This window comes from Chlorocebus sabaeus, chromosome 7 (assembly GCF_047675955.1).
Source record: "Chlorocebus sabaeus isolate Y175 chromosome 7, mChlSab1.0.hap1, whole genome shotgun sequence".
NCBI classification, from domain to species: domain Eukaryota; kingdom Metazoa; phylum Chordata; class Mammalia; order Primates; family Cercopithecidae; genus Chlorocebus; species Chlorocebus sabaeus.
Window position 1 is genome coordinate 112,275,444 of NC_132910.1, and position 20,518 is coordinate 112,295,961.

At 34.3% G+C, this 20,518-nt stretch overlaps 1 protein-coding gene across 7 annotated transcripts in view; it reads right to left on the reverse strand.

Moving 5' to 3' along the window:
• The window catches only part of FSTL5 (follistatin like 5), a 786,887-nt gene that overhangs the window by 85,457 nt on the left and 680,912 nt on the right, over positions 1-20,518 (reverse strand). For all 7 annotated transcript variants that reach the window (XM_008000150.3, XM_008000148.3, XM_008000146.3 and 4 more), the window contains one exon: positions 11,183-11,332. In XM_008000150.3, the coding sequence (XP_007998341.2) occupies positions 11,183-11,332 (150 nt within the window). The remainder of the gene's footprint in view (positions 1-11,182; positions 11,333-20,518) is intronic.

The window sequence follows — 20,518 nt, forward strand, 5'->3', positions numbered from 1 at the left end:
TTTCCATAATTCTATTTGCAATTTGTTTATTATCAGTGTATAGAAATGCAACAGATTCATGTATGTTTCTTTCTATCCTGATACTTTACTGAATTCATTCATTAGTTCTAATAGTGTTTTGCATAATTTTTAGGGTTTTCTACATGTAAGATCATGCCATCTGCAAATAATTTTGCTTATTCTTTTTTAACTGGAAGGCTTTTATTCATCTTTCTAGCCGAACTGTTCTGGCTGGAAGCCCAATACAATGTTAAGTAGAAGAGGCAAAAGTGGCCATCCTTGTCTTTTTCCTGAACTTAGAGGAGAAGCTCAGTCTTTCACGTTTGAGTTTTTACCACATGGGTTTTATATGTTGCAATAGTTTCTTCCCATTCCTAGTTTTTTGAGTATTTTTGTTATGAAAGAGTGTTAAATTTTATCACATGCTTTTTTGCATCAATTGAGATGGTCATGTAATTTTTCTTTTTCATTTTATTAAGGTTCTTTATTACAATGATCTGTTTTTATACGTTGAATCATCCTTGCATTCCAGGAATAAATCCTACTTGGTCACGGGTATGATGTAGTTATGTGCTGCTGAACTTGGTTCGCTAATATTTAGTTGTGTATTTTTACATCAGTGTTCATAAGGCATCTTGGGCTGTAGGTGTATTTTCTTGTAGTAATTTTGTCTGTCTTCAGTACCACGGCAATGCTTGCCTCATAGAATGGGTTAGGCAGAATTTACTTCTCTTCAATTTTTTTAGTAAGATTTGAAAAATATTGGTGTTAGTTCTCTTTGAATGTTTGGTAAAATTCAGCAGTGACATCATCAGGTTTAGTGCTTTTCGTTGAGTTATTTTTGATTACTGATTCAATTTTTTAGCATTTGTAAGTATATTTATTTTTTCTATTTTATTATAATTTAGTCTTGCTGCATTTTGTGGTTCCATAAACTTGTCCATTTTATGTAGGTTATCCAATTTGACAACATACTATTGTTCATGGTACTCTCTTATAATCTTTTGCATTTCTAAAGCATTGGTATAATAGTAATGGCCCCACATTCATTTTTGATTTTATTAATTAAAATCTCTTTTTCTTATCCCATCTAGCTAATAGCTTGTCAATTTTCTTGTTTTTTTTTTTTTTTTTTTTTTGAGACGCAGTCTTGCTCTGTTGCCCAGGCTGGAGTGCAGTGGTGCGACCTCGGCTCACTGCAAGCTCCGCCTCCCGGGTTCACGCCATTCTCCTGCCTCAGCCTCCCAAGTAGCTGGGACTTCAGGTGCGTGCCAATATGCCTGGCTAATTTTTTGTATTTTTAGTAAAGACGGGGTCCCACCATGTTAGCCAGGATGGTCTCAATCTCCTCACCTCGTGGTCTGCCTGTCTCGTCCTCCCAAAGTGCTTGGATTACAGGCGTGAGCTTCCGCACCGGCTATTTTCTTGATCTTTTTAGAGAACTAACTTTTGATTTCAATAGTTTTCTCTATTCTCTATTTTATCTTTTGTCTAATTTTTATCAGTTCCTTCTTTATGCTAGCTCTGACTTTACTTCTTTTTCTTTTTCTTTCAATTTTTTGATAGGTTGTTGATTTGAGATACTCCTTGATTTTTTAAAATGTATCATTCTAAATTCCACTCCCTTCGCATCCTTCAGCACTGGTTTTGCTATGTCCCATAAGTTTTGGTCTGTTGTGCTTTAATTTTCATTTGCTTCTAAGTATTTTCTAATTTTCCTCGTGACTTTGTTTTGATCGATTGTTTAAGGTCGTTTTAATTTCCACAATTTAAAAAGAATTCCAATTGTACTTCTATTATGGATTTCTACTTCCACACCTTTATGCTTAGATAATTTTTATTATATGTAACTTTTTTTTTTTTTTTTTTTTTTTTTTTTTTGAGACAGAGTCTCACTCTCGCCAGGCTGGAGTGCAGTAGCACGATCTCGGCTCACTGCAACCTCTGCCTCCCGGGTTCAAGCAATTCTCCCACGTCAGCCTCCAGAGTAGCTGGGATTACAGGAGTGTACCTCCACGCCTGGCTAATTTTTGTATTTTTAGTAGAGAGGGGGTTTCACCACGTTGGACAGGATTGTCTCGATCTCCCGATCTAGTGATCCACCTGCCTCAGCCTCCCAAAGTGCAGGGATTATAGCCACCTCGCCTAGCCATGTCTAACTTTTAAAATCTATTGAGACTTAATTTCTGGCCTAGCATATCATTTATCCTAGAAAATGTTCCATGAGCTCTTGAGAGAAAAATATATATATGCTATTGTCATTGGATAGTATTCTGTATTTGTCTGTTAGATCTGTTGGTTTATTGTGATAAGGTCTCTACTCCCTTTATTATCTATCTTCTGTCTGGTATTTCTATCAATTGTTGACAGTGAGGAATTGACGCTTTCAATTATCATTGTAGAACTCCAAATTTCTCAATTCTGTCAGCTTTCGCTTCACATGTTTTGATGGTTTAGTATTAAGTATACGCATCTTTATAATTTTTAAATCTGCTTGCTATATTGCTGTATTGAATTTTTTATTAATAAATTATCTCCCTCTTTGTCTCTTGTAATTTATTTTTATTTTTATTTTGGGACAGAGTCCCACTCTGTCTCCCAGGCTGGAGTGCAGTGGCACAACCAAAGCTTACTGCAGCTTTGACTTCCAGGCTCAAGTGATGCTCCCACATCACTCAGTTTCTCAAGTATTGGGACTACAAGTGTGTGCCACCACATCCAACAAATTAAAAAATATGTATATAGAGAGACACCATCTCACTATGTTGTCCAGGTAGGTCTTGAACACCTGGGGCCACACACTGCCCCTGTCCTGGCCTCTCAAAGTGCTGATATTAGAAGTGTGAGCCACCACACCAGGCCCTTGTGATATTTTAAGTCTATGGAGACATATACTAGTATAGTTACCTCTACCTTTTGGTTACTCAGTGCATGGACTATCTTTTTCAATCCCTTATCTTTCAAACTTTTAGTGTGATTATACCTAAAGTGAGCCGCTTGTAGACAGCATATAGTTTGATCCTGTTTTTAATCCATTCTGTCAATCTCTGTCTTTTGATTAAATAATGTAAGCCATTTATATTTAAAGTACTTAGCGATAAGGTACTTACCTTTGTTATTCTGCTATATGTCTTCTAATATGCCTTACAGATTTCCCCTCTCATTTCCTGCATTATTGTCTTCATTCATGTTTAGTTATTTTTTTGTAATGAAATGTTTACATTTCTCATTTTTTTTGTCTATATTCTGCAGCTATTTTCTTTGTGGTTTGCATGGGGATTACACTTAATAGCTTAAAGTTATAGCAGTTCTATAATAGCTAAACATCAATAACATACAAAACTTTGCTCCTTTAATAGCTCCATTCTGATCTCTTTTAGGTGTTTATGTCACAAATTACAATTTTGTACACCATGTGCCAAAAAAATAAATAATTCTTTTAAATGCATTATTTCTTTAAATTATGTAGAAAACAAAAGGGTTTTTGCAAAACAAAGTTACAATAACTTTTAGACTAACAATATTTATGCATTACTCTCGTATCAGATAAGAAACAAAAAGTGAAGTTACCAAATTTTACTATAATTAGATTTTGTGATTGTCCATATATTTGCTTTTATAAAGATCTTTATTTCCTCATATGACTTCAAATTACTATCTAGTGTTTTTGTTTTGTTTTGTTTTGTTTTAAGACGGATGGAGTCTTGCTTTCTCGCTCAGGTTGGAGTGCAGTGGCAAGATCTCGGCTCACTGCAACCTCTGCCTCCCAGGTTTAAGTGATTCTCCTGCCTCAGGCACCTAAGTAGCTGGGACTACAGGCACTTGCCACCACGCCCAGCCAACTTTTTGTATTTTTAGTAGAGATGGGGTTTCACCATGTTGGCCAGCATGGTCTCAATTTCCTGACCTCGTGATTCACTCACCTCAGCCTCTTGAAGTGCTGGGATTACAGGCGTGAGTCACGGTGCCCGGCCTGTGTACTGTTTTGATTTACTCCTGTGTTTTTTTACTTTGCTGGGCTACCTTGAACATTTCTTACAGGACAAATCTAATAGCAACAAACTCAGCTATTGTGTATCTGGGAATGTCTTAATTTCTACCTCACTTTTGAAGGACAAATTTTGTTTTGATATAGGATCCTTGATTGACTTTTTTTTTTTTTTTTTTTTTTTTTTGAGAGGGAGTCTCGCTCTGTCACCTGGGCTGGAGTGCAGTGGCCAGATCTCAGCTCACTGCAAGCTCCGCCTCCCAGGTTCATGCCATTCTCCTGCCTCAGCCTCCCGAGTAGCTGGGACTACAGGCGCCCGCCACCTCGCCCGGCTAGTTTTTTGTATTTTTTTAGTAGATACGGGGTTTCACAGTGTTAGCCAGGATGGTCTCGATCTCCTGACCTTGTGATCTGCCCGTCTCGGCCTCCCAAAGTGCTGGGATTACAGGCCTGAGCCACTGTGCCCGGCCACTTTTTTTTTTTAATTTGGTCTTGTAGTACTTTGAATGTATGGATCCACTGCCTTCTTGCCTCCATAGTTTCTAGTAATAAATCTGATAATCTTATTGAGGATACACAGTATGCGTAGAGTTGTTTCCCTCTTGATGCTTTCATAATTCTTTCTTTGGCTTTGGCTTTTGAGAGTATAATTCTAATGTGTCTTGATGTTGGTCACTTTTATCTATAATACTTGGACTTTGTTGATCTTCATGTATGTTTATATTCATGTTTTTCATTAAATTTGGAAAGTTATTAGCCATGATTTCTCCACATATTCTGTTGTCCATTTCTCTTGCTCTTCTCCTTCTGGGACTGCCACAATGCATATGTTGGTACACTTGACTGAGTCTCACAGGTCCCTTAGACTTGGTTCACTCCTCTTCAACTGTTTTTCTTTCTGGTTCCCAGACTCAGTAATTCAATTGCACTATCTTCAAGTTAGTTGATTTTTCTGTCTGCTGAAATCTGCTTTGGAATACCTCTAGTATATTTTTCATTTCAATTATTGTAACTTTTCATCTTTCAAATTTTTAAAGATTTTTTATTATTTACTAATATTGTGTCTGGAATTGGTGAGTTCTTGGTATCATTGACTTCAGGAATGAAGCCGCAGACCCTCATGATGAGTATTACAATTCTTAAAGATAGTGTGTTTGGAGTTTGTTTCTTCTGATGTTCAGATGTTTGTGGAGTTTCTTCTTTCTGGTGGGTTCATGATCTCCCTGACTTCGAGAGTGAAGCTGCAGACCTTTGCAGTGAGTGTTACAGTTCTTAAAGGCAGCAGGTCTGGAGTTTTTCATTCCTCCTGGTGGGTTTGTGGTCTGGCTGATTTCAGGAGTGAAGTTGCAGACCTTCATTGTGAGTGTTACAGTTCATAAATGTAGTACAGACCCAAACACTGAGCAGCAGCAAGATTTATTGCAAAGAACAAAAGAACATAGCTTCCAGAGCAGGGAAAGGGACCACAGTGGGTTGCCACTGCTGGCTTGGGTGGCCTGTTTTTATTCGCTTATTTGACCCCACCTACATCCTGCTGATTGTTCCATTTTGCAGAGTGCTGATTGGTCCATTTTGCAGAGTGCTGATTGGTCCATTTTACAGAGTGCTGATTGCTCCGTTTTGAGAGTGCTGACTGTTGTTTTTCCAAACCTTTAGCTAGACACAGTGTGCTGATTGGTGCATTTACAATCCTTTAGCTAGACAGAAAAGTTCTCCAAGTCCCCAACCAACCCAGAAGCCCAGCTGGCTTCACCTCTCATATTTCCATTTTGTTTTTACATTATTTCCTCAACTTTCTTTTTATCTTTAGTGCTTTGAGCATCTTTAAGATAGTTGTTTTAATGTTTTTATCTAGCAAATCTGCCTCAGGTCTTTTTCAGGAATACATTCTGTTGATTCTGTTTTTGTTTTCTTTTCTTCTTCTTCTTCTTCTTTTTTTTTTTTTTTTTTTTTTTTGAGAGGGAGTCTCACACTGTCACCCAGGCTGGAGTGCAAGTGCAGTGGCATGATCTCTGCTCACTCCTAGCTCTGCCTCCTGGGTTCACACCATTATGCTGCTTCAGCATCCCGAGTAGATGGGACTACAGGTGCCCACTACCACATCCAGCTAATACTTTTTTTGTATTTTTAATAGAGACGGGGTTTCACCATGTTAGCCAGGATTGTCATGATATCCTGACCTGGTGATTCACCTGCTTTGGCCTCCCAAAGTGCTGGGATTACAGGTGATTCTATTTTATTTAAATGACCATACTTTTCTGTTTCTTTGTATACCTTGTGACTTTTTTTTGTTTGTTTTTGAAGACTAGGCATTCAAATCTAATAACTGTGATGATTCTAGAGATCAGATTCTTCCCCATCCTCTTGTTTGCCTTTTTTTTTTTTTAAGACAGAGTTTTGCTCTTGTTGCCCAGGCTGGAGTGCAATGGCATGATATTGGCTCACAGCAACCTCCGCCTCCTGGGTTCAAGTGATTCTCCTCTCTCAGCCTCCCAAGTAGCTGGGATTATAGGCATGCACCACCACACCTAGCTAATTTTGTATTTTTAGTAGAGATGGTGTTTCTCCATGTTGGTTAGGCTGGTCTTGAACTCCCGACCTCAGGTGATCCACCCACCTTGGTCTCCCAAATTGCTAGGATTACAGGCGTGAGCCACTGTGCTCAGTCACTGCTGTTTTTTTAATTGCAATTTTTGCTTTTCTTTATTACTGTAGTCTGTCTCTGTTCCAAGGTTCAGCCTAATGTAAACTTAAAGTCTTCTAAGGTATTTTTCTGAGCCTTCCTCTGGGCACCCACTGGTCACTTTCTAATTTTTCTCCTATATGCACTTGTTTTTAAATAAACTAGGACTTAATGTCTGGTTCTAAAATGAAGAACTGGAGAAAAATGAAAGAGGAGTATAAACAGGCACTAGGCTTTACATGTCCTGGAAGTCACTTTTACCAAAGGAAAAGAAGCTTGCAACAATGGGCAAGGTGTAACAAGAATGTTCACCCACCTCTGTCTGTAGCTCTGTAATCAGAAGTGTCAATCAACAATCAAAGAACAGATACCCTAAATTTAAAGGACAGAATCCTTTTTGCTCACCTTGGCTCCTGCATTCTGCACGCAAGCTGCTCCTATTTTTGTTGTTTTCTACAATTAATATTTTAATAGATCATATGTTTATCAATTCCCTTGCTCACTATCAGATCAAACTTACGACTAATTTTCCTGATTCCTGAAGTAAACAATTTGTTTCCATGTTGTTTCCATTTACGTTGGTGATAAAGTCTATGTTTTTGTGTTTCTGACACAATAAACAAATCGTGCCCTAGTTTTATAATTATTTTTTAAATTTCCACTTAGTCTTTTTGTAATATTTTACTTTATGTTGATATTCATTATTTCCACTGAGAAATTTGCTACCATCTCATAGTAATTTATCCACTTTTTTAAGATCTTCCTCTTTGAAGTGACACAACCAAACGGAAAAAGGAAGATCTTAAAAAGGCAGATAAATTACTGCCTTTTTAAAGTGTAATTTTTTGTTTTCCAATTGAGTTTCCTTGTCCTTCTAAATCTGAGGGTTTACATAAGTGGTTTTATATTGTTTCATGTTATATAAATTATTATTATAGTTTATTATACTTTATGCAATTATTATTCATTTTGACCAAAATATTAAAATTTCCCTTTTCTTTCTATTATCTATTTTAGGAAATATTATTGCACATATGTTAATTCTGACTTTATGTCTTAATTCCTCTTTTATATTTTCCTTATCTTTTCCTCAATACACTGCATTATTTGATTGACTGCATTATTTGTAATTCAGGTCTATCTCTGAACTTAGTTAATCATTCTCCTCTTTTATTTAAACTATTGTTTAACATATACATAGCAATTTAAATTTTAATAATTCACTTTGAATTTTTAGAAGATATATTTTGACTTTTTCAATTTTAAGAATTTATTTGAGAAATACAGGGTTATTATAAAACTTGAAAGTAAAATGTTAACAAACAAAATGATCATCAATGCAGAAATATAGAAAAAGTCTCAATAGTGTAAAGATTTCACAGCTCCCTAATTTCATCAGTAGATTAAATGTAATATTAGTTAAAAATTAATCACTACTGATAGTCACATATGCTATTTTTGGAAGTTAAATATAATCATTTGGAAAATGATGCACCTTGGATAGCTTAACATGCATACACACACATAAACTCACATGTAATATTTGGTCTCACATTTCAATTCATATATGCATATATGAAAAGAATTGCATATTTTGCACCCAAAAAGTGTACAAAATTGTAGCAAATAGTATTATTCACCATAGTACAAATTTAAATACACTTTAAATGTCTGTTAGCAGTAGAATGGATAAATACAAGTCTGATACTCAAACATAGTAAATTCTAATTATTTATGATAGTTCCTCTATAAATCATCACTAACATCGAATTACTGAATACTGATTTCATAAAGGAAGTGAAGAGTTATGATCTGTTGAGCTTTTGTTCATATTATTGGAATCAACCAATCAATACATCACCTTGCTTTATGTATGTATCTGTCTAAAGACACCTTATTTAATACACATTGTTAACTGATGAAGATGGAACTCAAGGCCAACAGCATTACAACTCATGCCTGAACAAAACTTACCATTAGGTGCATCACAATCTTCTTGTACTTGGGAACTCTAGACAGCACTTCAACACTATGTGTGGAGGCCGTTTTAAACAGCAAAATTATCAAAAGCATGGATTTTTTTTAAAGGTATTAAATTGAGCATGGAAAGAATATTCATTTATAGTATGAAAGTTAAAACAAGAAGGCAGAATATCTTCTTGTTCAAATACAGAGGGGCATGTGTATATTTAGTAATAAAAAAGTTTTCACATCTAGGTATGCCCACAAATGACCATAAAATGCCATGGTTATAAATACATTTAAACAAGTAGGTAACTATAAATACAGAATCCACAACAATGAGAATCAACTGTAATCAGTTTCTTCGCAGCAATAAAACAAAGAATTACACTAGCAACAGCTATGAACAAAATGATCTTGCAATCATAATGTAAAGCACAAATAGCCAGATTCAGATCGTGAATATCATATATATCCATTTATGCTCAAAAGCAGTCAATATTTATATGTGGTAATAGAAATCTACATAATAATTTCCTTCAAATAGGTAGTATCTAGAAGGAGTAATATAAGTAATTATTATTATAATAACATGGTCATAAGGAGAATGCATTTGGACTGTGCCCCAATTTATCAACCTACAAAAATGTGTTAGATACTAAGCTGAAAAATCTCTGCAATCATGATTGTATCATATTATTATCTGCTTTTCATTTTGTGAAGTTTTATAAGTTCCCCTAATATTTCATAGTAATAATAGGCATTTTGAAAAATAATACAGTTTATGTAATTACCATATCACTTGAACATTTTTTTATTAATCTTTTCTATTTTAAATGTTTCACCATTATTTGAAGGTGGAATTATATGAATAATAAGTGATGTTAGCTCTTCCCACTTTTGAATATCACTTAGATAATTTATATTCAGTGAGTATAGTTCTCTAGTTTGAAAACTCAATTTAAAAACCAGCCTGATTATTTCTAAAATATATTTCCAATTTTAATCCAGCAAGGAGTTTTGATAATTCCAAATCGAATGCTTGTAATTTGTGTTGGCCTATGTTGTAGCTGAAATAAAAATCCAGCCTAGTCAAAATCCCACAGTCTCAAAACTCAGAAACAAAGAAGTGAAATATACAGCAAAATTTTCTCTCACAATAAATATCAGACCATTAGATTGTATATTCATAATAAACGTGTAACCTCAGGGCCTTAGGGTTTTCTATTAGAGTAACTATTCATCCTTTTACTCATGATTGTACTGCTCATTCTCATATTAGAAAGTGAACCGTTAGGCCAGTTATTCACCGTCAATTTGTAAACCTGGAAATGCCAGCTCTTCATAGCAGAAATATTTTTCATGTTTGTATTTGTGAAATAAGAAACACATAATAAGCAATTGTTAAATAAATACAGAATATATGGATGAAGTGCTACATGGGTGAATGGGTGAATGTATGGATGGATGGATGGATGGATGGATGGATGGATGGATGGATTGATGGATGGATGAATGAATGAATGAATGTGAAGTTGTTAATGACTTTTAGTATGTGTAGTCCTACTTTGAACATATTAACACTTTTTGTAGTGCTAGACATAAATCAAAATTAGAGGTTTAACTTCAAACCAATATTGACTGAAAACATTCTCTGTAAATGAAGGAATGTTTTGGGTCCAGTCTCCCGAGAAATTTTGATAGGAAACAGGCATATGGCACTTCAACATGCCAGGGTCTGCTATAAATGCTTTACATGCATTATTCATGTAATTCTTAAAATAACTTCACAAGATACATATATTTATTATTCCCATTTAACAGATTGTACATATCTCATAAAGCTAGTTCACTTACTTTTCTCTGAGCTGAGAAGCAAAAGATGAAAATAATTAAGGGACCAGACTGACTGGACATCAACCCTGCACTTCACCTTGGTTGTTCTGCATCTGATTTCAGGTAAAGAGCATGGGCTGCAACAGTTAGTGGCTCAAACTTGAAGTATGAATTCAGAGAATTGTGAAAGCATGACCATGGCAATGTTTATTATAGATTGCTTTCTCTATCTCTAGCATACTTACATATTATTTATTTTACTACTACCTAGCAAATTCTACTAGGTTACTGTCATCTAGTGAAGCCTATGATTGTCTTGGTCTTTATTAAGAATAAAATAAGGAGGCCTCCATTCCAGTTCTATAATGATAGGCAGGAATGTCTTAATTGGCCTCTGCCTGCTCTGACTGTGCCTTCCTTGCTCTAGATAGAATACGCATCTGGGAGGGAGATTTGTGTGGAGCTAGGCAGGTTAATATTACGAAGTGTTCGTGGATTTAATTTCTGAAAACAAAAAACTTAAATTATCTCCTGAATTCATTAGGCTTAAGGAACAGAATGAGAGAAGAGTTTGCAGAAATTGCGTAAATTTTCTAGTTATCCAAGTAAGGAAACATATTATCAGTGACAATCAAGTTACCTGGAAAAGATTACTGCAATAATATAAATATTTTTTAAAGATTTGCTTGTCCACAAGCAGTAATTATTCATACCTGAACAACTTTTTGGGACTGCACATCAACAATAAGGACTCTGTCCAAAGTTGGCTGTGCAACATAAATGAACTTGTCTTTGACATTAACAGCTGATGCCCACACACACCTCTGAACTTCATCTCCCTCAGCTTTGGGACAGACTTCATCCTGTAATTTAGGAAAGATAAAATGAAATTTATATCTTAAATTATAACACATACCTGACAATATCATGGGTAAAATTAATGTTTCACTCTTTACTACTTTCAGCATCAAATGTTAAATATATATATATAAAGTTTAATTAATAGAACATATTTCAGTTCATTAAATATGTATGGAAAGCAATGTAAACGAGATTCCTTTAAAGTACATTTTATGTTCTTAATTACTTATTTTTCTAGTAAAATGCAGTTCTTTCATTTTTTTCCTACTTGGTTATAACTCAGCAACTTCAAAAAGTCCAACATCTTTCCCCAAATTTTCCCAGTCTCAAGTTTCTTTAACAGAATAAATGTCACACTTAAAGTATATTCTGAGTTTTTCACAACATTAGTGGCAGTCCTCATAGCAAATTCATAGTTTTGTTAAGTCATATAATCTTCTGGAAAATATTTCAGGATTCTTTTAATTTCTAGTAAATCAAAGCTTAAATAAATTATAATAAGGTAGTTATTCTCAATGGTTGTTTTATTTTTCAATCAAGGTCAAATTTTATAAAATCTTTCAATATTCCCAAAGCTTCTTATTATGCTTCCTTACCCTAGAACTGCCTTCTGGTTGAAGATTGAATACTTTGTGTTAGATGACCGTAAATGAGGTCAAAAAGCCCCTCTATTTCCTCTTTTCCTTCATATTGTCAAAAAATGGTTGTGGAAGAGATACGCAAGCCCTTGTGATTTATCCTGGGAGTCACAGCATAAGTAAAAGTGTATGAAGTGTTTTTGGGTTTTCTTTTACGAACTATTCTATTATAGTTAGAAAAACCACAAATAAGAGAGACTGGTTAAAATGTACATAAAACGTATGTGCAGGCCAGGTGTGGCGGCTTACGCCTGTGATCCCAGCACTTTGGGAGGGTGAGGTGGGAGGATCATGAGGTCAGGAGATAGAGATCATCCTCGCTAACATGGTGAAACTCCGTCTCCACTAAAAATACAAAAAAATTAGCCAGGCGTAGTGGCCGGTGCATGTAGTCCCAGCTACTCGGGAGGCGGAGGCAGGAGAATGGCCTGAACCTGGGAGGCGGAGCTTGCAGTGAGCTGAGACCATGCCACTGCACTCCAGCCTGGGTGACATAGTGAGACTCTGTCTCAAAAAAAAAAAAAAAAAAAGGTCTGTGCAGTAAGAAAGAGTTATTTATATAATAATAATATAATGATAAACAATTATTCCAGTATTTGATTTTTTTGTCTGATAATTAACAACTAATGTCTAATTTCATTTATTTGTGTACTCCAGTTATTATCTCTAAGCTAACTTACAATAAGACTATTTTTTCTAATCTATATAAAAACATTCGTTTTTCAGCAGATCCCATTCAGCATATGTATTTAATAATCATAAGACAAAAATCAACCACACTCTCATTATCAGTATCACTAAGCATTTATTTCTAAAGATAACACTGATAGCAGTATACCACATTTGACATTCAGTAACCACATTGAACAACTAAAAAATGTCACCTTTCTCAGGCTGCATAACCATTGTAGGTGGTTTTTCTTTTTGCATAAAATTTGGTAATTAATGTAAATACCAAAGCACTTTGCAATGAGACATCCAGTGTGTGGCCTGCGGTTAATGTTCTCCAAATGTCAGGTCTAATTCAGGAAGGCTCTGGAGTGTCCATTAATTTTTAAGATCTGGTTCAGTGTTGCATGGTTTAGGAACATAAAACAATAGTGTTCTCCTCTAAACAGCAGAGATTGTTCTAAGCTTCTAAGGCATAAGCGGAAAGACTGAAAATGAAGCACATATCGTATGGTGTTTCAGGTAGTTCTGGATTTATGAAATTAATTCTGTGTACCACGGCCATTACAGGTGACTATTCAGGAGGTCAACCTGAGTAAAGTCCTTGGCACTCTTAAGGAGGTAACCCAAACCTGGAGGCAGAAGTCTGTCTTCACTAAGTGCTTAGAATGCAGTATTATACTTTCATTCACCAATTCCTACTGACACACTGTTTTCTAAGACAACCTTTTCTTCAGAAGTATACTTAATGTCAAGGACAAGAATCTATTTTGCGAGAAACAAACACTAGATAAAATATATACTTGAGAGGCATGAAGAAGTGGGAAAAAAGTGGGAACTAAGGTTGGTGAAAGGCTCTGAATACAGGGAAATTGTTTACAAATTCTTCGCCGTTGTGTAAAACCTGCCAAAGTAATGAAAAGTGTCAGCGACCTGACACGTAACTGTCAGCCAAACAACTGCTGAACCACGAACGATTTCCACCCCTTTGTTTGCTACAGAACTATTCAACAGTAAAATACACTGCTCTGCTGGGAATTAGTTTCTATTTGGATGCTGTCCCAACAAGACATCCTTGACCAGACTTACAATCATTTTTACAAAGCCATTAAAAGTTCCCTGACAGTAATCCTGGATTTTCTTTGCTTTGCTTTATGATATTATTTCTAATTATATTATTTCTCACTTTACGATAGCACTCTTTTATTTTCTCATATTAATATTTATTTCTATGGAAGAAAAATAGTAGAGGAATGTTTTTTTAGCATGAATTAGAGATTTAATGGGACAAAAAGGAGACACAGAATCCAGAGATGAAAAATAAGATTAAGATAATACATACTGATGAAGAAAGCTGCCAGGGATTATATCAAAGAGTATTATTAAATCACTTTTACAGAAATGTATACTAACATTTAGAGTGAACAGAATTAATAAGGTATAAACTAACGGAGATGAGAGTCCGGGAAAAGACAATTCTAATGTATATTTAGAATTTATTTCTTTTGGATCTTTTCCATATTTAATCACATATTTCCTACACATGTATTATACTTTCCCAAAATGTTAAAGAGTACAAGTTATATCACTATTGATGGTACAAATTTTAATTAGCATTTTAAATAATGTTACTAATATCTTATTTGCTAAGCCAAGGTAAATCAAACAGAATCATATATACACTTGTCTTCTACTAGGATGTTGCCATTTTCATTTATTAGACTAATTACCTATTAAAAATACTTTGCCTTAAAATCTTTAAATTCCAATCTTTCCTTCCTTCCTCTTCATATTCTCCTTCTCAGGTCATCCTGTATCATTCCTAAAGACAAATATTTCTCACAAACACGTCTATTTTCCTTACTTCCACCTCAATAAGTTGTTGTCAGGACTACCTCCTCTCATCCTTCTATCTAATCTTAAAAGATATGTCCACTACTCCTTACTTTCAGAAAGACCTGCCCTCAATTTTTCTTATAATTTTAACTATTCAATTATTCAGACATTAACATTGCCCCATAAATTTAAGAAACACTTCATAAAACAGCTTCAATTGAATTAATATTTCCATTTCAATCATCCATCTAATTATCTTCAGACTTTTGAACAACCTTTCTTCCATTTCCCAACCTTTCACTCTAAACTGACCATGCTTCAAACAGGCTTTCATGACATCATCTATTTTAAAAGATATATTTTCAAAGTCACCAGTGGCCTCAGAATTTCCAATTATTATCCTTTATTTCTCATTGGAAAGCATTTATTGAGAGCTTACTATGTGAAGAATGTTGTGCAAAGCTATGCTTGAAAAGGAAAACATGAATATGAGAGAATGCTTTCAAGTTGCTTGTAATTTCGGCTGCCTTTAGCTGTTTCAGACACTTGATTTGTCATAAAAGGTTCTTTCATTCTTGCAAGGCAGAGATTCTCAAATAATGGTCCTGCAGGCCAAATTTGGCCCACTGCCTAATTTGGTATATCCAGAAACTAGGAATGTTTTCTTTATCTTTTAATGGTTGGAAAAAAATTAAAAAAGGAGTACATTTCGTGACAAGTAAATATTATATGAGATTCAAATTTACAGAAATGAAGATGTATTATAACCCTACTATACCTATTCATTTAAATATTATGGCATCTTTCATGTTATAATGACAGACATATGTCCTGAAAAGTCTAAGATATTTACTTACTATCTGGCCATTTGCAGAAGAAAAAAAGTTGCTGATCCCATTTTAGTATACATTCTGACTTTAGTTATCATTTTTGTTATATTATTTAAATTCTTCCTGCCTGTGGTGGCTACTTTATCTTCAGTTCCCTGGATGTGGCTTCAGAAAAGTCAAGGCTCAGACTTTAGTTTTCTGCTCTATTTCCTTTACATTAAATTCCTCTGAAAACTCATCCATTCTGGTTGCCTAATTACTATCATGGTCAGGTAACACCCAGACACTAATCTATGGCCTTGTCATTCACCAGACTTTCCTCCGCTGTCTTCCTCTAGGAAAATTGTTGAACAGGTGGTTTCAAACAGAGAGATAATACAGAACAAAAGGTATACTATCTTAAAGGAAGTATTAAAGTTGATCCAAAACTTAACAAAAGAAATAAACCAAAGAAAGGATGAAATACTTGCATTCCTGAACACAAAGAAAGTGATTTGTATTAGAAAAGTTTTAAAAAACTGAGTAGTTCTATATAGTAGGAGACTATTGAATAGAAACGTAACAAAATAAAATTCACAATACAAATATTCCAAACTTACATATTGAACATAAGTATAGTTTATATGTCAAATGTCTTGTCTTTTAGAAAAAAAAAAAAAAGTGAATGTATGGACTTTGGAAGATGGGAAACTAAAGCACTGAAAGAGCCATTAATTAAATGCTAATGAGGCTGGGCGCAGCAGCTCAGGCTTGTAATCCCAGCACTTTGGGAGGCCAAGGCAGGTGGATCTCTTCAGGTCAGGAGTTCAAGACCAGCCTAGCCAACATGGTGAAACTCCGTCTCTACTAAAAATGGAAATACAAAAATTATCAGGGCATGGTGGTGCACACCTAAGTAATCCCAGGCACTTAGGAGGCTGAGGCAGGAGAATGGCTTCAACCCAGAAGGCAGAGGTTGTAGTGAGCCGAGATCGCAGCACTGCACTCCAGCCTGGGCGACAGAGTAAGACTCCGCCTCAAAAAAAGCAAAACAAAACAAACAAAAAACCCAGTAAATATCTGGTTCTCTGCATAATTTGGATTACCAATGCATTCTGTAATTTATGTGAATAAAAACAAACTGTCTCTGGTATCATGAAGAACGCAGAAATACAAATGTGATAAATAAGGTGGTCTAACATGTATATATACAACTTGGGTTCCGAATTGGGGAGCCTTGGAGATCCACCCATGTTTGTTATGTAGACACTTAGACAAGTACTGAAAGAAAACAGATGTTGAGACAAAGGAGAGGAGAAAGGGTTTGGTGTCTTAATATATCATTAAATAAAGGTATTTAAGTCTGAAAACTTCTGGAAACACTGCAGGCCTGGGTCTCTCACTGATCTAGTTAGTAGTTATGATAGTTTCGCACTGTTTTACTTTTATGCTTCTCTACCAATCAGGTTCCTAAGACAGGCAGAGAGTCCCTACCCACTTTTTGTAACTGAAAATTGAATTGGGATTTTTCTCTTGGTTGCTGATGTGTGTAAATTAACCACTCTCTCTGTACCTTCCTGCCACAAATAATGTATAAGATTGCCTCATAGGAAATAGAGCCGTCAACATAATCCTTTCTGTTTTCTACAGAGTTTCTTTCAGTTACTCTTTCCTAGTACCCCCTCTTTTGTAAAAATAAATAATTAATACATTTTGGTATGAATTTTAATTAATTACAAATGTATAACTTTTACGTCCATTGTTCATCAACAAATGTCCTGTCCATCAGCTAGAACATTCTACTTAATATTTCATGAAAAACAATGATTTTCCACAGCTATTGAAAAGCACTTCAAAATACTTTGTCAAATTATTTTCAATCTGTCTTTGGCAGCCAAATTTCCAACACCTACATAATTCATTCCTAGCTTCGAGGTGTTTCACTGATTTTCTTCTTGTCTGAATTTTCACAGAATTTTTATTTTGTGACTTATAATTTGGCAATGAATCATATATTATATTTCCAATTAAAATGTTAGCCTTTGCTATTCCTATATTTCTACATTTCCCAAACATAATGCTGAAGGTACAATATTTGCTTAGTAAATACGTGTTTAAATGTCACTTATAATAGCCAAAAAAAAAAAAAAAAGTCAGGAAGTGGTGTATGTTACTCAATCACCATATGTTAAACATATGCAATGTCATGCAGAATCATTGAGAAACTGAATTCTAGAGTAGTACTAATCAAACTGTGGTCTGTAAACTGCTGCCAGTTGACATAAAATTTGCTACCAAGCTGAGGACTGCATAGATATTGAAATTAACCATTGAGAACCTTTTATAGCAATTTGACATTGCCGTAATTTCCCTGTATGTGATCAGTAGACCTATCTAATTTAATAGTATTTAAACCAGTTTGGGTATTGTCAAATTTGCCTGGAGGAGTTCATGTAGTGAAAACTATCCACTGGTTTTTACAAGAGAAAAACAGAATGAGCAAAAATAGTGATTTTTTTTCTCCCACAGAGTTTAGGAAGCACTGATTTCATGCTTTTTTATTGTAGCTCTCTCTCTTTCTCTCTTTCAGTCTTTCTTTTAAGTATATGTTTTTAATGAAACTGTCACAATCTGAGTCTATTGCTGTAAATTTTGAAAGTGAATAATAAAATACTTGGAGAAAAAATGTTCAGTTTGTCAAATGCAAGGAATATAAATAATTATTCTGAATGAGGATTTATTCAGTTTGTCATAAATCAAGGCAAATACAACACAGTTACTTTTGTACTGAATTAGAATATTCAGGTTTGGATTCCTAGGATATATTTATAGTCATGTAGAAATATTTGTCTATATACACACATGATCAAGACTGAACTATTTGTGAATACGCTAGATATAAATTCCTTTCAATATCACTTTGCAATATTGGAAAAAATCAATCTTACAAAAATGCATTGAAGGATTTGGTAGCATTGAATAGTCTCCTCATTTGACCATTTTTTTAAAGCACTGTGGATAAAATACTTTCAGTAATTTTTTAATTGCTTATAACCAAAGCAATATATTTTTTTCTAAAATGAGATATATTAAATTTATCCCATTCCAATTTCATTTATAATATCATAAGCGTCTTTCTCATATTAGTCAGAATATAGGTAGTCATGGTAACTTGGGGGCTGTATTTGCCTACTTTGTGCTACATGGACACACTTATGTAGCATGATTTTGCTTTAGGATATCAAGGTCCAAAGGCTGCATTACAGAATTGTTTATTCTTTCTTTTAATATATTATGTCTTTCAGCAATACAATAAAAACAAAGCTTATAACACTATGCTATCATAAGCTAAACATTGTTTTCTCTTTACAGATAGCATATTAGAGAGGTTAAAAATAACAGGATTTGAGGCCAAAGAGACCTCAGTGTAATGTCCAAAGGTGTACTTATATTGTCTGTGCAAGTAGACCTGTTGAGGCTTGTTACCTCATTGGTAAATTGGGTATAATAATATTAGCTATCACATGGAGTTATTGTGAGAAGTACATACAATCATATTTGAAAAGGTCAAGTGATCAATAAAAGTTACCTCCTATTTTCATATAGAAAATTATCGATGTGCTACATTTGACAAAAACTGTAACGGTCTACATGTTTTTGATGCAAACTTTAAAAAAAAAATTACCAAATGTTTTGGAAGGAAGTTTGCTGTGCATGTTCAAGAGATTTAGAGAGCTACTTTAAATGTGGCATGATTATTGCATATAGGGCAAGGAGAATTTTGTTCTATCTGGCGTTTGGCAGTTCCATGACTGAGCAAATCACTTGATCTTTCTCATTTCCTTACCTGAAAATCGAGAGGATTAAATCAGAAGTTTGTCAATTTTTTTTTCATGAAAAAAAAAAAAAAAACCAATTTATTTGAATTATTTCAACTCTGGTTAAATGTAAAATGTTATAGTGGTTTATAAAAATATTGAATTAGAAAAGAAAAGCTGGTTTAAAAAGACACAACTGTAGGGTGTTAAATTTCAAATGCTTACAGAACATAAAAACCAAATTCTAGATGCTTTGTGAATGTAGGACTAGGTGGTAGCTTTTCTGGCTTTAATAGTTATTGTAAAGGAGCTGAAATCCTAGCTAGGGGGAAGGTCCAGGTGCCATTAGACACTGAGAATAGGAGAGGCAGGCAGGCACTTAATGTCTGTTGGGAAAGGCATATATTTGAATAGTAGGGAAAGCAAATTAAATATCAAGACAAAAGGTCTAGAGTTAGGTCCAAAAAATAGTAAATAGAGCTTGACAAAAAGGTGTTGGAATTGAAACAATATTAAAGCAAAAATAATAGAAAACGACTGGCTGGATATTGGTAATTGCAAATTGTATGAACAATGAGGGTTTACGGATCAAACTAATTTAAACCTAGTATGGGTAAGTTGGAATTAAAGAATTAGATGTGTTTAAACTTTCCTCAATATGATGACTATTTGAATTGTATAGGAGCAGTGATATTCTTTCTTTAACTTGTGGCACACAGCACAGTTAGTGAGTTGGTTAGTGAGGGAAAAAAAAAATAAAACTAAAGAAAATAATTACCACGTAACACATGAAGTTAAGTGACCACCAACTGTCGATTAATAAATTCTTATCATGAAAAAATCAATAAAATATTTGTTTTAAGTGCCAAAAGTATACATCTTTCTGTGCAGTTTTCCTGACAATAGATATCCAGCCTTTTTATTAAACATTGAAAAGAGGGAGTTTGGGATACTTTCTCAATGCAGCTTTTAAAACATGGCTGCAGGAATTAAAATGTAATTTTCTTTGGTTTGTTTTTGTACTTCAGTCCTATCATGTAGAATTCATTTTCTCAGCCGGATTTTTCATTTAATAGGTTTTTTTAATTTCAAAATCTGCATTATATTCGTTTTATTCATATGACCAGAAAATAGAGACATGAATTCTGTTGAAATAAAAAGTCTAGTTTTTAAAAGACATTTTATATGAATTCTAGTTGGATTTAATTTACTCTGATCCTCTGAATTTCTAATATTATTGTGGAATTAATTTCATTATTTCTTATCATTACAAATTCATAAAATAATCAAAAACAAACTTTTAAGGAAAAGTGTCATACAGTTTGAAGATGGAACAGCTGATATAATACAAGTTCTCCTTTCTCCCCCTTAAATGTTTCTCTCTCCTTTTAGTAATGACACACGAGTTCTGATAACAC